The sequence below is a fragment of the Cynocephalus volans genome, chromosome 3 (assembly GCF_027409185.1).
Source record: "Cynocephalus volans isolate mCynVol1 chromosome 3, mCynVol1.pri, whole genome shotgun sequence".
NCBI classification, from domain to species: domain Eukaryota; kingdom Metazoa; phylum Chordata; class Mammalia; order Dermoptera; family Cynocephalidae; genus Cynocephalus; species Cynocephalus volans.
In genome coordinates this window covers 62,815,260-62,831,972 of record NC_084462.1, presented here as the reverse complement: position 1 = coordinate 62,831,972, position 16,713 = coordinate 62,815,260, and the positions used below count along the sequence as shown (strand labels likewise).

The window sequence follows — 16,713 nt, the reverse complement described above, 5'->3', positions numbered from 1 at the left end:
AGTTCCCCAATAGAATAATTCATGGTCCCATAGAATTATGGTTCCTGCCTCAGCCATGGTCGTCCAGTTGCCCAGTTGTAATTCCTTGTCTGTCTCCCTGTCTGGCCTAAGACAGTTTCCACAAGGAGAGGAAATGTTTCTGAGAGATGCACAGGTAGGATCTGTTCTGTGGGTGGGAAGAGAACTGAATTGTTCTCCTTTCTGCCCCAGCCTCTCTCCCAGCTGTGCTCGAAGAAGGCTATGGAGGAACGTGAGCCCTGCACATCTGCAATGGGGTGCTGTGGCCTTATCTGTGCATCTTATATCTCATCCCTAGCAGCCTCTGGGGACATTGCTCAAAGGAAGGGGCACCCACGAGGCTGTCATCCAAAGCTCGGCTCTAGAGATCCAGAGCCCTTCTCCAGGGGGCCTTGGGAGAAGAGAAGGTGGCTAGGCTCCATCTGGGCCTCATTTGAGACTGCCAGGCAATTGCTCTAGGGCTTAACTCTAGGTCCTGATTAAAACCAGATCTGGGAGCTTGGAGTCTTTGGTGAAACTGGATACCTGTCAACGTGGGCTAAGGAAATATATTGTGGGAGGGAGGCTGGCTGGCAGCCTGGCAGTGCTGGGCTGGACAGTAAGGTTGAGCTTTCCTTCTGAAAGGCCCCAAGAGCCCTTACCATGTGGGGCAATGACAACCCTAAGAAACAGGAGCCCATGGGGACCAGACGAGCACACCACCTCTCTATCACTTTCTTCCTTCTTCCTTTCTCTTTCTCTGCTTCTTTTCTTCACATAGAAGACCTAGATTCAATCCCAGTACTAACTTTTATTCACTTTGGGTAAATTATTTAACCTCTCTGGCCTCAGTTTTGTCATCTGTAAAGTGAAGTGAAAATAACACCTACCTAGTTGACTTATTGTAGGAGTAGAAGTGATTATGTATAAGAAGTTCTTAGCATGGGACCTGGAACATAGTAAGTCTTTATGAAATGTGAGTTACTGTTGTGCTTTCTCCCTCCCTCCTTTCCTATGAAAATCTATTTGATATGATTAAACCATAAACACAGTCCTTGATGATCTTAGTAAGGAAGATATTTCATGTCCCCAATAGCTGATTGGATGGAGAGAGCATTGTCTCTGAAGTTAGACAGCCTGGGATTATAATCCCAGATATGCCATTTACAAACTGGGCGACTTACTCAAAGGACTTAATCTCTCTGAACCTCAGTGTCCCTGTCTGTAAAATGGGGTTGCTGATAATACTTGCCCTGCCTATGCCCCAGCATTGCTGTGCATCTCACAAGAGACACGTGTGAAGGGGCACTGGGGACTGTGCAGAGCTGTACACCTTGGAAATCATTATTTATGCTTCCAGTATTTTGCTTTCCTTCTCGCAATCTCCTTTTCTTTTGTTTGGTCTTTCTCTCCTTTTTTCCAAAGTAATGAGTCAAATAAGATTTGTGGGGTCGTAGAGTGTTAGAGCTGAAAGAGAACTTTGTGACCATTGGTTCAGTGGTTTACCAGAAACCACCTAGGGAATGCAAAGAAATTCTGATTCCTGGGCTCCAACCCAAATCTAGACAATCAGAATCTCTTACTTCAAGGGCCAGCCCATGGCTCACTTGGGAGAGTGTGGTGCTGACAACACCAACTCAAGGGTTAGGATCCTCTTACTGGTCATCTTTAATAAAAAAAATTTTTTTTAAGGAAAAGAAAAAAAAGAATCTCTTACTTTTCAAATGAAAACTTATTTTAAATTACAAAAGCAATGCATGCTCATTATAAATGAATTCCAACAATACAGAAATAACGAGAGTAAAAGGAGTCTCTCCTCGGAGGTAACTGCTATTAATGGTTTGGTGTGTGTGTGTTTTGTTGGTTTCTTTTCCCTGCTGGAAAGAACTAAGCATATAGTAGGTTTTTCCCCCTGGAAAGAGCCAAGCATATAGTTTTCATTTTCCCATTCAACTAGATCATTACTCACTTTTTAAAAAAACATAATGTAGCCTGGACATCTTTCCACATCAGTACACATATGTCTACCTCATTCTGTTCCACAGCTGCAGGGAATTCCATGGTATGGTTTGTTGTGGTTGACTCAACCATTTCCCATCTGGGCTGTCCTGGTGATTCATATGCAGCCAGCCCAGCCTCTGTCCATGTTTGGCTACTTCTGCTTTGTACAGATGGGCAATCAGAGGCCCAAGGAGGGGACACCAGCAGGCAGGTTCACAGAGCAAGTTAGTGGCAGAGCCAGGTCTTACAACCATGGTCTCCTGGCATGCTCTTCACATTGAAGCTTACTATCACATTCATCAAAAAAAATAAATAAATAAAAAAGAAGAAAGAAAGAAAGTGGGGTGAAGGGAACTTAATAACATTTTTAAAAAACCTATTCCTCATAGTTGGGAAGAGAAAAAAAAACTCTCAATTTTATTTCATGTATTTCTGAGAACTGAATTTTTTCCCAAATTTCTCAGAGTTTTCACTTTTCATTATGCTCTTTCTAAGAGTTCATGACTCAATAGATTTTTCATACACAGTGTTTCTGAAGCCAACTTTTTTTTTTTTAATGCTAGAATCACAAAATCCCGCTTCCCCTGAGTACAACTATTCTGAGCAACCTTGGTCCAATTCCACTCTATGGACCCAACCCCCTCTTCATTCACCATAATTGATGAGTTTTCCTTTCTTGTGGAAACAAACGAAATTATAAAATTGTGACTGTCATCTATTTCTTTTATTAAGTAAATTCCTCCAAGTCCTGTAAGTAACTTTCCCAGAAAAATAAATTACCCAGTTGTAACAAGTATAACATGTAATGTTTGCAGAATCCTTGTGAGAATTTGCTCTTTGCCCAGAAATTATGCTTAATCTTCCTACTAAAGAATGGAATGTTAATCCCGCCTCCCATGAGGTAATGGTGCTTTGATTGGAAGTGACCAGTGCCCATCAAGTCACATTTTCTTTGAAGCTGTTGCCCTCAGAGCCTGGTGCTGAGTTACAGACAAATGTTTCCAAGTCTCCTCCCCTCATCATCCCCTGCCACAAAGGGATTGGTCACAAACTCAGACTTCTGAGTAAAAAAGTGAGAGCTGTCATCCTCAAATAGCTGAACGTGGCACATATCGGCAACACGCGATCTTTGTTTAGCTTTGTCTTGGGCAGAAGACAAAGGGAACAGAGTAACTCTTTTGTCTATGACCTGCCTCTTGGGTCCTAAAACTCTGGCTTGTATCGTAGAATCAAAAGTACAGCCCTCTCGTGGCCCCTAAATTGTAGCTTCTAAATACCACTGTCCCCTAAAAGGACAGGGCTCCTTAGAGAAGTGGCTGATGCCAGGACTGGAGTCTGGAACATCTTGTTATAACAAATGGCAAGGAAGTTATTAAAGATGGCTAGGGTCCTACCAGAAGACCCAAGGTCAATGTGAAGAGGCTCCCGCTGGCCAAAGATGTGTCACTTTCACCATCAATAAAGCTAATAACTGCAATGAACTGAAACATATCCAATATGTTTCAATCCATAAATTCATAGTGACATTCAAAAAGGAAAAAAAATGAAAAACAAAACACAAAAGTGTATTGGTCACCTGTGAAGGACTGTCAGTGGAATCAACTCATTGCTGTGAAAACTGATAAATACAGGGAAAGGATCAAGTATTTATCTTTTCTATATAAATTGTACCTTGAAATAACCACATAGTAGATGAGAGGAAATATCTTTTTATGGAAGTATTCCAGTTCGTAAGCAAAGATGGAGATAGAATTAGGATATCCCACGTTTCAATCTCTAGTGGAATCATGAGTCAATGATCACCAATGGCTGCCAATGTCATACAAAGAGAGGCAACCAGACATTATGGGTCCTCCTGAGGGAAGCAAAGCGTACACCCGTGAGATAGCCTCGCCAAAAAACCAGCCTTGAATCTTGCTGAACTTCTAGATCTAACTACCAACGTACAAGAAAATACAGGGGACAGAGAACCTGTTAAATAACACCATTGAAATGTAATCATCAAAATGCGAACTGTAGGAATCTCTACAGGACAACCCGTTTCTCCAACAAATACACTAAAAAAATAAAATAAAATGAGGCAAAGAGGAACTTACAGATGAAAACAGACTTATGGAACATATCAACCGACCACAAAATATGGTTATTTCAATCCTGATTTGAACAAACAGGTTAGAAAAAGAAGTTGTAAGACCATCAGGGAAATTTCTTTTTTTTTTAAAAGATGACCGGTAAGGGGACCTTAACCCTTGACTTGGTGTTGTCAGCACCAGGTTCTCCCAAGTGAGCTAACCGGCCATCCCTATATAGGGATCCGAACCCGTGGCCTTGGTGTTATCAGCACCGCACTCTCCCAAGTGAGCCACAGGCTGGCCCCTCAATCAGGGAAATTTCACTGTCAGGATATTTGATGATATGAGGAATTATTGTTAATTTTTAAGGTGCAATCATGGTACTATAGTTTTAACTTTTAGATACACATGCTGAAATATTATAGGTGAAATCTTAAAATGTCTAGAATTTGCTTCAAAATAATCTGGGAGAGGGGAGAGTAGATGAAGCAAGACTGGCCTCGCTGGTTGTTGAAACTGGGTGGTGGGTACATAGAGGATCATTATATGATTCTCACTTTTGTGTATGCTTGAAATTTTCTATAATAAAGAGTTTTTTTGTTTTTGTTTTTTGTGACTAGCTGGTGTTGTCAACACTGCACTCTAACCAACTGAGCTAACTGTCCAGCTGCCCCCACGCTCCCATTTTTTTTCTTAAAAGGCAGCTCAGTCCAGAGAAGGAAGTCCCCTTGATCTTGACAAGGACTTAAAATGATGACCCTGGGCAAGACATTTCCCCTCTCTGGGTTTCTTCTTTTCATGGTTGGGGATGCTTATAGATGTAAATGGTGTTTTTGACAAGATCTGAAGACTTTCCTGACACTGATGGGTAGTTACAGTAAAGTGCCAGGAAGGAGGGATGATCCCTGGAGGATACTCCCACGGGACAGATGCCTCCGAAGGAGTGGGTAGGGTGCGGTGTGAAGGCTTCATTTGCAGGCTTGGTGCCCCACATTTCCTCTGATGACATTCTGGCTATTTACTCTGAAATGTTGGCTGTCATGTTGATGAGGAGGGACTGAAGTAGGAGGGGATTGAGAAAGATGTTACAATATGAATGGGGTCTTAATAGCCATAAAATATTTTAACATTATTTTTTTCTTTGGGCAATATGGCACATTGTCTAGTTCCATGGTCCTGGTAGTCGTTATGAACACAAGGCTTCTCAGAGATCTGCAAGCCAGAGGGGCCTCTGTCCTTCTTTATGTTACCTTGGTGTATCAGTTAGGAATGCTTTTAGCTGCAAGTATGAAAGCCACTGAGTAACAGGCTTAAACAAACGGGCTTTCTTCTTTTTTTAAAAGTCACATAGCAATACATCCAAAGAGAGGTAGGGGCTGCATTGTCTCGATGACTCTGGGCTGGCATCTCTGAGAGTCTCATGGCCTTTTCCTCATGGTCATAAGATGGCTGCACCAATTCTAATCTCAAGCCAGTTGTAATATCACACCAGTTATAATCTCACACCAGTTCCCAATCTCACACCATATTCAGAGGCTGTAAGCAGAAGTTAGCTTCTTAGGGGGCCGGCCTGGGGCTCACTCAGGAGAGTGCGGTGCCCTATTCTTTCCTACTTGGTCCAGGGTGATCATGTGACCAAAACCAGTTGCACAAGAAAATCAAAATGGAGTAGGAGACAGAAAAAGAGAGGGATTTCAGGGGGCTCTGAGTACAGATTCTAAGCCCAGAAACCCTGTTCCTGCAGCTCTTCCTTCAGTCCTGAGAGCTTTCCCAGCATTCCTTACAACCATGGAAGTCATTACATTTCTTTAAAAGAAGGCACATAGCTTTATTAGGATGTAATTCACACAGTATACCATTCACATTTAAAGTATACAATTCAGTGGTTTTTAGTGTATGCATGGAGCTGTACAACCATTATCACATCAGTCTCAGAACTTTTTTTTTTTGGCAGCTGGCTGGTAAGGAGATCTGAACCTCCACTTTGGTGTTTTCAGTACCACGCTCTAATCAAGTGAGCTAACGGGCCAGCCTCATTAGAACATTTTCATCACTCCAAAAAGAAACTCTATAGCAGTTGCTACCCATTTCCCCCCAACACTTCCAGCCTTAACCAAGCACCAGTCTATATTTTGTCTCTCTGGATTTGCCTATTCTAGACATTTCATATAAATGGAATCATGCAATATGTGGTCCTTTGTGACTTGCTTCTTTCACTTAGCCTAATGTTTTCCAGATTCATCCATCTTGTAGTGGAGTACATTCCTTTTTGCTGGGACTGATTGTGGTTGGGTTTCTAGCACTTGCAAACTAAAAGCAGCCGGGATTTGAAGCCAGGTCTGACAGACACCAAAGCCCTTGTTCTTTCTGTTTTACTTGGTGGGGCCAAATCACGGAGGACTTCAAATGCCAGGTCAAAGAGTTTAACCTTTCTGCTATAGACCATGGAGATGGCTAAGCAGGGGAGTGACAAGTTTGGAGCAGTGTTTTAGTGAGATTATTCTGACGACACTGATACTTTGTGTAGCTTTTCATCCTATGTGTGTGTATATTACATATCATATGCAATGTGTACACACACAAATATTTCAGGGCTGAAGATGATACCCAGCTGGGTTCCACGGAACACTAATGTCTCATAAGAGGTGTTCCACAAGGGAATGAGAAACACTGTGCTTTTTATATGGAAAACGCAGAAGAACAAGATTCAAGAGAATCAGACTGCAGCTCGTGCTCTGAGTCTAAATGAACTGCCAGTGCTGGCGCCATATCCCATCCTCCAAATGTACCCACGCATGCCTGACTTTCAGGGAGATGAGGGTTACAGCTGGTAGGCTCCTGCACTCTGATTATTCTTTATCCTCTGTAAAGGCTAATCTGAAAGAAACACATGTCCCATATGACATGTCACATATGAAAAAGAAGACGATGGAAGTAGGCCAATTCCCAGAGTCAGGAAAGGCGGAGGGCTGCATCCTCCCTTCAGCTGGGCCAGGTCCTTCACGCAGGACCACCACAGTACGGCAGGGTAGTAGCCCTTTCAGAGCAAAGGAGCAAATTTACATTTGAAGAAGAAAGTGCAGCAGCAGGAGCCAGGAGGGGGTAGAGACCAAGATGTCTGAGGCCCTGATAGTCTATGAGCACCCAGTACCCATGGGGCAGAGCCCAGACATCCCGGCCCTCACCCATCTGGCATAGCCTGCCCTGCCCACTTTCTTTTGTGTGGCCAGCTCAGTCCCCTTACTTCCAAGTCTAGCACGTTCACTCTCATGTGGGCCCCCACCTTGCCTTCCCTCCTACTGCAGACTGATCCAGGTCCTCCCCATCCTCAGAGGCCCTGCTCCAGCCCCTCCTCCAAGAAGCTATGGGGCAACTCCTCAGCACTCTACTCATTGCCACATGAAACTCTGTTTTGAAGGGTACTGAGTGTGGACTTGGCTGTTTCAGCTGAGCAGTGCATCCCCAAAGAGGAGAAACAAGCATAAAGGAGGGCATGGCATGGTGACTGCACCCACTGGCCCCAGCGGCACTGGAGCAGAGCTAGAAGTTGAAGGAGCTGTTTTCATAAGAGCATGAAATTCATGACAGGTCCTGGGCACAAGGAGAGGTGCCCCAAAGCCCAGAGACAAAGTATAGCCCAGTGTTAGGCTTTCTTCTGACTCCGACCCAGCATCCAGTTCTGCTCTGATGCATCATGGTCTGGTGGCTCTGGAACTGTGGGAAGCGGTGCTGTTGGCAGGGCCATTGGCACTTTCATGGGGGTCAGCACGGCAGAGGCTGTCCATAGAGCCACAACAAGCAAGCTCAGGATGTGAGATGCATGAGAACCCCTCTCCCCAGAGGGTTCCAGATGTAGGTAATAGAATCTTTGGGAGGGGGCAGAGGTCCTCCAAGCAAAGTAGGGCCCTGGGTTGGAGAGGTATGAGGATAACATGTCCTCATTCACACTCAGGTGGTAGTACCTGGGCCTTAGGTGTCTGTCCCACCAGTGTGAGCTCTTTGAGGGTCTCCTGCCCTTGTCTGTGCCCAAACACTGTTGGTCAGCTGACTTGGACCTGGCTTTGCCAAGAACCCATGTGTTTAGGAAGGCAAGGACAGAAGTCAGGCAGGCAATGCAGATGAGGGCAGGGACAAGGTCCTCATTCTGTGAGGGTCTGTGGGAAGGCAGAGGGTATAATTCTATTTAAAAAGGGGAAGATGCCCAGCCAGTTACCCTGTGGGAATGTAGGTCCAGGGATATCAGAGTTTCCTAATTTTTCTCTTAAGGAAATAGAAATTCAGATTTTTATGTGAAATGTCCTGATTTTCAAGTTTAAAAGTTGGCAACTCTCTGGGTTATCGTCCGTTTACATGTTTAGATCCATTCTCTACCCAGCTGCTCCCTGAGAGGGTGACCCTTGTGAACAGCACCCTGTCCCCCACCCCTATGCTCTTGCTCTTTACATTTCGTTGGATTTGGCCAATGGGCAGATCAGAGATTAAAAGGTGATCAGGATATTTACCCCCTTGATCTAAGCCAAGCCTCACCACCACCCCCCAAACACTGGGGCCATGGTTTTGGCAGTGGCTGTGTTCCTCTGTGTGCTGCCACAGCTCCTGCAGGATGGCCCCTCTCCCAGGCTCTAGCTATCTTGGTCTGCCGACCCCTCCTTCTCTTCCGTCTTTAGGCCTACACGTGATAACGACGACCCCTCCGTTGCCAGTCTCTGGGAGCCTTGCCATCTTTTGCTGGTTCTCTTCATCCTGCCCATGTAAACAGTCCCTTCATTATGAGCTCTCCTCAATTAACCCTTTTGAATGTGCCCTCACTTTCCTGCTAACAATGACCGATACAACTAATTCAATTAAAAAACAACACTGTGAGGTCCATTCGCACCTGGATCTGCAGTCTGCATCCAGCCAGTCTGTGAGAGCCCAGCTGGCAACAGCTGATGGATGCTCAAAGCACTATACCTAGGCCAGTAGGCTGGAGCTGCCACAGACCAACACAGCACAAGAAACAGCAGCACACAGTAACCCCCATGTAAAACTGAAGAGGCAATCGAAAAAGGAAAAAGCCTTGAGATGTGTCCAACCAGTTTAATGACTGATAAAACCGTGCAAATATCAAACTACGGAGCACCAGGGATACAAGAGACACGAAGGCCTTGGGGAAAACACTACAACATTGTCATGAGGAAAATGGGATCACCTAATGTTGCTAGGGGAAAGGGGGTGGTCCACCAGCAGCTCAGACCTATGACATATTCCTTGGGGAAAGCTGCGTCCCATCCCATAAGTATGAACAAGCCTTCACTCTCGAACATAAATTCTTGTGCAGACCACGTCATCGGCGCCAAACGTCTGCAGAGAAGAAAAGGAAAACCAATCAGTGCACATGCCTGTGCAAAAATGTTTAAAGCATATCACCAATAAGGCCACTTACTGCCCTGTTAAAAACTCTTTGTAACAGACATTCAATTTCCTGTGCTGTGTGCTCATGCAAAGTGCTAAGGGTTTTTTCCCCCCCTTAAGCTTTCTATTGGCAGAGAGGCAACTAGGGTATAGAATTATGTTATATATAATTTTCCTTTGCTTCTGGAACCTGTGAATGCTGACATAACAAATGAGAATTTCCTGGCTTTGGTTTTGAAATTAAACTGAAAGGGGAGAATGTCATATCAGACATTCCTTAAGTAGTTCTGTCTTTTTTCAAACAACTTCAAAAGAGCAAGGGGCTTGGGCAGCTGGAGCCATGGGGTCCAGTGCTGACCAGCCAGATGGGATTGCTTTGGAGAAGGAATAGAACTGCTTTCCAGAAAGCAGCCATCTAGCTTAGGAGACAGCCTGACATATTGTACAAGGTTACTTCAAAAAGTTCATGGAAAAATAGAATTAAAAGATAATACAAAATCTTTCCATGAACTTTTTGAAGACCCCTTGTATAAGTAACACCCAAGTCACCTGCAAGCTAGAAAATTGGTCCCAGCTGCAAAAGGATAGCATTGGCATGTAGACCTAGCTCTGTAACTCACAGCTGGGTAAGTATGGGTAAGTCTCTCCTCTCTTGGCCTGTTTGGGGGAGGGAGAAGCAGGGGGTGTTGTTGAGGGGAGGGGTGGAATTGAACAAGATGATCCAAAGGCTCTTTCCAGCTAAAATTCTATAGCTCTTTGTTTGCATGCTGTAGGGAGGACACGAACCATTCCACAGATGGAAGAGGACATTTTTCCTTCTGGCCCCTGAAATGATATTGCCCATAAGTAAGCTGTCTCAACTTTTCCAAAAACTAGCAATTACTCACAAGCCTGCTCTCCTGGGCCTCTCACAGGCTTCTTTTCATACGAGGGATCTCCTGGCCAGAATGATGCAGTTATACATGATTTTGGACACCTCCTTTGTCCTCCCCTCTTTCCCCATTAGTGAGGAATGCAGATGATTGTGTTTTGGGGGTATGTGGAGGGTGGAGTTCCCACCATAAATCCACCTCTCAGACATCTGGACCCCTCAGAACCATGTAAGTTTTCCAGAATGCTTTGAGCTTTATGGCCATGAAGTTTCAAATGGAATGCCAATGTTTGGGGATGTGACTCTACCCACGCAGTAACTATTCTAGCTGTCAGTTCATCCAGGCTGACAAATGGCTTCATGATGGGAAGAAATTGCCACATTTCCAATCACATTTGAAGGGGCCTTCTCAGCCTGCAAACTGTGCTTAGAGGTTCCCGAAAGAAACTCTCTGTAGAGTATTCCAGAGTGGTTTGAGGGAGTATACTCAGTTTTCAAAGGAAGGCAACTTACAGCCTGGAGACAATTTACTGTTGGCACTGGGAGAGCTTATTTTAATTTAATTAGATTAATTTGCCTCTTGTTATATGGAGACTACATCTCCCTACGTTTTAAATTTATTACTGATAATAAGCCTTGAAACAAAAGCCTACATTTCAGATCACAAATGCCAAGAATTAATGCTCCCCTGGAGGCTTGTATATATTTTGCTGAGCCAGGGAAGGATGCATGAGTGGAATTGTAAAGGGGGCGGTAGGGGCTTTGGAAGTAGTGGAGTCCTTCTAGCAGGATTTGGTCTGTGGCTCTGGCTTCTAGGGTGCTACAGAGGTTAATAAAATCACACTTTCTCAGAGCAAACCGATCCTACTTAGCTCTCAGCTACACTCATGACCTCTAAAATCATCTCCCTCTTTGCTGTCTCTGGTACCAGGAAACCATATGTGCCTTTTCTCCTAAGTTTCCAAGTTTCAGCCTCAAATTGCTCCCCAACCTCATCAAGCATTCTTCCCCTGGAAACAACATTAACCAGGTTGCAAATTAAGCCAGTCCCTTCTCTATGAAAGGAGAAAGCATGTTAAATCATCCCAGGGAAGGACAGAGGAGAGAGAGAAAGAGATAAAGCAGTCTCAGTTAAAGTAATAGAGACAGCTCAATTTAGGGTCTTCTTGCAGAATAAACATGTAATTTCAGGGCTGAGAGGGACCTCAAGGATCAGAATTCAGCGCAGCCCCTCATTTTACTGCAGGGGGTTGGAGCTTGGGAAGGGAAGAGCCATGCTCAGGTCACATACCACACCTCACTGTCTCCTATTCCCAACATCTTGGGGTGGTATTCGCTAAAACAGGGCAGATGTTAACAAAACATGCCTGATGGAGAACAAAGGGTATAATTTCTTGGGTATCCATGACAGCTTTCCCCTTTTCTAGTCTGGGGGAAAAGAGATGGTTACAAGGAAATCTCGGTCAGTTCTGAAACACAGAGGGAGAGTAATGTGGGACTTGTCCCGTCCTCCCCATTTGCCTTTGCTGCTCTACCATAAAAACAGGGGAGGAGGTATGTGATTAAACTATAGGGGTTTCTAACTTGGCCTCGCCATGTAAGCTTACTTTGGCTGGGGGTGTTTAAAATGTTTCAGTCTTAAAACTTTTAAGGAAAAGCCCACCTTGTCCAGATCTAAGGCCCTGCCCCTCCACATTGGGTGGCACTCACACTTCCCAAATCAGCATTACTTGCCTGGCTCCCGAAGGACATTGGATTTTGCAAGTCCGGGGGTAAAAGTGTCCTCTAAGGCTCTGAATGTCGATGTAATAAAAATTTCTGAAACCTTTCCCAGCCAGCCAAATGGGGAATGCAAAGAAAAAAAAAATCCCTTCTGCAGTGTGAGCTTGGGGACCTCACAGAGATCATTCTGAGCCAGCTGGACGGGAGGTCGGCTTAAAGCATGTCACCTCCACCAGCATGTATCAGTATGGATAGTGGCAGGCACTCCAGCCTGTCCATAACCCTGTCTTGCTGTCTGAGCTACTCACCTCTCCTGCCAACCATTTAACAACGATTTCCTCTGACCTAAATTGTCATCTAGAGTTTTCTGCTCAATTTTTAACCCAGGGCAAATGGTGTCTTTCTCTGAATGGGCAAGTGAAGATGACAGGTTTGTGTGGTCCACCTCGGGCATCATCTGGGGAACTCTGGGATTGTTTGGGGGTCCAAGGGCTCTCACCAGGATGAGCTCATCGTTGGCCAGCTCACGGGTCCAGTAGGTTTTGGGGCCATCCCCCTCAAGAAGAGTTTGTGTGCAGTGGATCTTGTTCTCATTCTCCCAAGTGGCTAAACTCTGCAGGCAGCAAAACCATTAGTGACGTTAATTACAGTCTCCGCAGCGGGAGCAGAGACAACAATGAACACTGGAGAATAATTGCTGCGCAGAGAAGCAACACATGGTCCCTGTCAGCAGGGCACAGAATCTTCTCTGCTGAGCCCTGTAAAGTCCAAATTCAGAGTGCCGGTCATGGATTTGATGGGATATAAACATACCTTGTATTGCACGCGCACGCATGCACGCGTATACCCACTCACTGAAGCCGCAAAGCCTTAGGCACACTTTACATCTCTAGGAATAAAATTTAGAATGTGCGATGATTCATTTATGTCGAAATGGATTACCCCTTCAAGCAACTTGGATTTCAAAGACAAGAACCTACACATCAGAACCACAAAATTTTAGAATGGTTAGGACACCATGTTTGCAACCACATCCGTGGTCTGCAGATCAGGAGCACGAGCTCCTGCAGGGATTTTGGGATTAAGACCTTCCATTCTTTTTGCTCTCTTTATCAGATGTAGCGCTCTGATAAACCTGAGCATCTCCAAGAATAAAAATGCTGCCACTTTCCAGGTTACATCCATCTAGAAAAAACTGATCTGAAGGGTCTTCATGCTGTTGGAGGTAGGATGCGAAAGGAGCGATTCCCTGCAGTTTTCCCCAGTGTCTGCACAAAGTGTGGTATAGCTGGGTTGAGGGTGGGGTGGGGGAGGGGCGGGCAGTACTGAATGTGCACATAATCACTTTTTAACTAACACATGGGACACATTCATTAGGCAAGGTTGAGGTTGGGAGATAAAGCCCCATTCTCCAGGCTGTTGTGTAAACCTTTGATTTTTAAATCAGAATTACCCACCGTTGGAAATCCCCAAATTAAGCCAGGCCTTCTCCCTTAGACTCCCAGGCCTTCACTCTAACTACGTTATCCTGCTCTTTTGTTTTCGCAAACAATGCAGCGACTTGGGCCTCATATCTCAGCCCGGACATCATTTTCAGGCTATGCCAATTCTGGGAGCCAAAGATTGTGTCCTGGAGCAACCTGCTCCTGAGGGGCTGTGTCTGCCTTCTCCCAAGCCCAGTGCCCAGAAGGTCCCACTGTGAGATCAGACAGGCACCACTCAGGAAAGGTGAAACAAACAATTTCGCACTCTCTGGAATGTTATGACTTTTTTCTTTTTTTAGACATTGGAGAAAGGGAGGGAGACATTTTGTCACTTTTTAAATAAGTGGTAGCAGCAGCGATTATTTTTCCATCTGCTTAACCAAATACAATTTTTGCCTATGCAAAAAAGGAATGTACAACCCGTTGCTTCAATCCACTCATTCATCCCTGCAGCCGACGTACAGAGAAATAAAAAAAACTCTTGCCCTTGAGGACTAAGAGAGGGCACTTAGTCCATTTTCCCAGACAGAACTAGGGTTGCTTTTGGAAAGATCCGCCGTGCCTTTAAGCAACCAGGCTGAGGAGGGAGGGGAGAGGTGCCGGGGCCATAGGGACTGCTGAAACTGGATCCACAGTGTTCCCAGGCGGCCAAGGGACCCCCCTGGGGGGGGGAGGGGAGGGAGAGGGTAGCACACGAGATCTGCCTCTCCACCTGAGACAGGAAACGTGGCCCCTGCAACCGCCCGCCCTCGCGCGTAGGGCGCCGCAAACCTCTGCAAAAGCCACAGCTGGGAACGCCGCGCAACCCAAAGCCCGCGCTTTAAGCGCGGCTGTTAGCACCTCGGGAGGCGTCTTAGGGATGGGGTTGGGAGCGAATGTGGGTAGGAATTTTTCTTGAGCCCAGGGTAACCAGGTTGTACAAACCCTCTCTGAGAACAGCGCGTGCACACGCCCTGCAAAGAAAGCGCGCCACAGGCTGCTAAGGGAGACATCGGTTTCTCTGGCTGCAGCGTGCCATGGGCAGGGAGCAGGGACTCGGGGACGCTGCGTGGGCTCTGGGGCTCACCTTGCACTTGCGTCCGTCCACTGTCTCCTCCTCGAAGCCTTCTCCAACCTTGAAATTGATCTCAGTGGTGCGCACCGTGGTGGACGTCTTGATGTAGAACTGATCTCCGTCCTGGCGGATCTCCACGTGCGGCTTGGACGCAGCCGCTACAGCCACCTTCCGCAGCATGGCGTTCACACCTGCGCCAGGAACGGCGGGTGCGCCACCGGCTCGGGTGACGGGGCATCGCTACCGGCCCGTCGTCCCGGGACTGGTAGGGCACTTCCTAAACCCTTTGACTTTAGACAGGGGCCTTAAAATCCACTCGTTTCCTTGCCCTCGCCCTGTTTTCAAGATGAGATACTGATGCTCAGAGAAGGTACGTGGCTTTACCCGAGTTGCACAGTGAATTCGTGGCAGAGCCTGGTCTCAAGTTGAGTCCCCAAATTTAAAGTCCCTGACCCTTCTTGCACTCCAGTACTCTCTCCTTGCAATTATCTAGCACGTAATAAAGGACGAACCGTCGGGGAAGGTGCCAAACATCTAACAAACGTTTACTGGACGCGTCGGCCCCGGGCTCCGCTCGCCGCTCCGAGACAGGGTGCGCCTAAGAGATGGGGTCATCTATCGCCCCGGGGACTCTTTCCTGCGTGGGGTTCCCCAGCGCCCACTCCCTCCAGACCCGAGTCACCTCCCCGGGTCTTCTCCCCGTCGGGGCGCACCGTCCACCCCAGCTTACCCAGTGCCTTGAGTAGCTCGTCGAAATTCTCGCTGCTGCGCATCTTCCAGGTGCCAGCGAAGTTGGGCATGGTGGCGGTGGCGGCGGCGGGAAAGCGGCGGCAGGCACGGACAGCGGCGGCGCAGCGGGCACACTCGGCGCTGCAAGGCGGAGACTGGCGCTCTGCGCCGAGCCCCGCGCGCCTTGAGTCATTGGGAGAGCGCCCCCCACCCCCGCCCTGCTCCGGGCCCCGCCCCGCCGGCCCCGCCCCCCGCAGCCCCTACCCCGCGTGAGCACAGCTCCCCGCCCAACCATACCCCCATTCCGCCTCTCAGCACTCCACTTTCTAGTGGTGCAGGGCCGTCACCGCTCTCCTACAACTGGGGGACACCTCCGCTACCCCCGGGCCACCCACATCTTGCTTTAAAGTGGGTGGTGGGAGAGGGGTTGGACGAAACAAGATAGGCCAGGAGGTGATAATTGTTGAAGCCAGGCGGTGGGGACTCGGGGAATGATTATACCATTCTCTCTACTTTTGTATATGTTTGAAGATATCCATAACAGAAAGTTAAAATAAAGTGGGTAGTGGGGGCCATCAGGAGATGGGAACCACTCCCTCCCCATCCCCAGTCGGGCTTTCTGGGTGTGCCCAGCCGGTCCCCTCCTCTCCCGGGTCCTGGATCCTATTCTGCCGCACGCACACCCGCGGGTCCAATAGGAGCGAGTGGCGGGAAAGCCCTAATCGCCCCCCCCCCCCCCCCACGCACCGGCCTGGGCACCGCCGCGCGGAACGTAGGCTCCTGGGAGGTCCTGGGTCCTCCGCGTTCGCAGGCATGAGCGAGCCCAGGCTGCCGCCCCTTTGTCGGATGGACTGAATGAGCTCCAGAACTGAGGGTAGGTGCGGCCTGTTTTGCGGAAAAGTGAGTCTTTGCACTCTGCGGGCAGGCTGGGGGGCCAAGCTGAGGAAGTCTTCCTTCTCCCTTCACTCCCAAATACACACCACACACAAACACCCAAAGTTCCTTCATTGTCCCCACTAAGGGGAACAAACACCTCACCGCAGCTCTTCCAGCTCTTCATTGCAGACCCAAATTTTCCTTCCAGCCTCTTTCCACTATTTCACCAACCGTGCACCTCAGCCAAACTGCACAACTCAGTATTCTGGAACCTGCCACGTGTCTTCCCCTCTAAGCCTTTGCCCATGTTGTACCCTCTCCCTGGAGTGCCCTTTTCCTCCTCTGGTTAATAAAATCTTGCCCATTCATCAAAGCCCATCTTTATGGAGTCTGTTGTGAAATTCAATTTCCTAATCAAATGTGGTTATTTCTCTCTGAACTCACCGGATCATTGCTTGGTCCTGTTCTTGTTCAGGTCTTAACTCTGCTATAAACTGAACTCCTGGAGAGCAG

At 47.2% G+C, this 16,713-nt stretch overlaps 1 protein-coding gene across 1 annotated transcript; it reads right to left on the bottom strand.

Moving 5' to 3' along the window:
* Positions 1-9,362: 9,362 nt before the first annotated feature.
* Positions 9,363-15,395, bottom strand: CRABP1 (cellular retinoic acid binding protein 1). The gene is made up of 4 exons (XM_063091929.1): positions 15,326-15,395; positions 14,608-14,786; positions 12,557-12,670; positions 9,363-9,413 (listed from the first exon to the last, which is right to left on the bottom strand). Exons 1-4 carry the CDS (start codon positions 15,393-15,395, stop codon positions 9,363-9,365), a joined length of 414 nt encoding a protein of 137 aa, XP_062947999.1.
* Between the last annotated feature and the right edge of the window lie 1,318 nt (positions 15,396-16,713).

Excerpts from the sequence above, each read along its gene's own strand:
- CRABP1 (XM_063091929.1), bottom strand. The coding sequence starts at position 15,395 with ATGCCCAACTTCGCTGGCACCTGGAAGATGCGCAGCAGCGAGAATTTC. Across the intron at positions 14,787-15,325 it reads CGAGCTACTCAAGGCACTGG|GTGTGAACGCCATGCTGCGG; the intron begins GTAAGCTGGGGT and ends TTCCTGGCGCAG. Across the intron at positions 12,671-14,607 it reads TGGACGGACGCAAGTGCAAG|AGTTTAGCCACTTGGGAGAA; the intron begins GTGAGCCCCAGA and ends TGCTGCCTGCAG.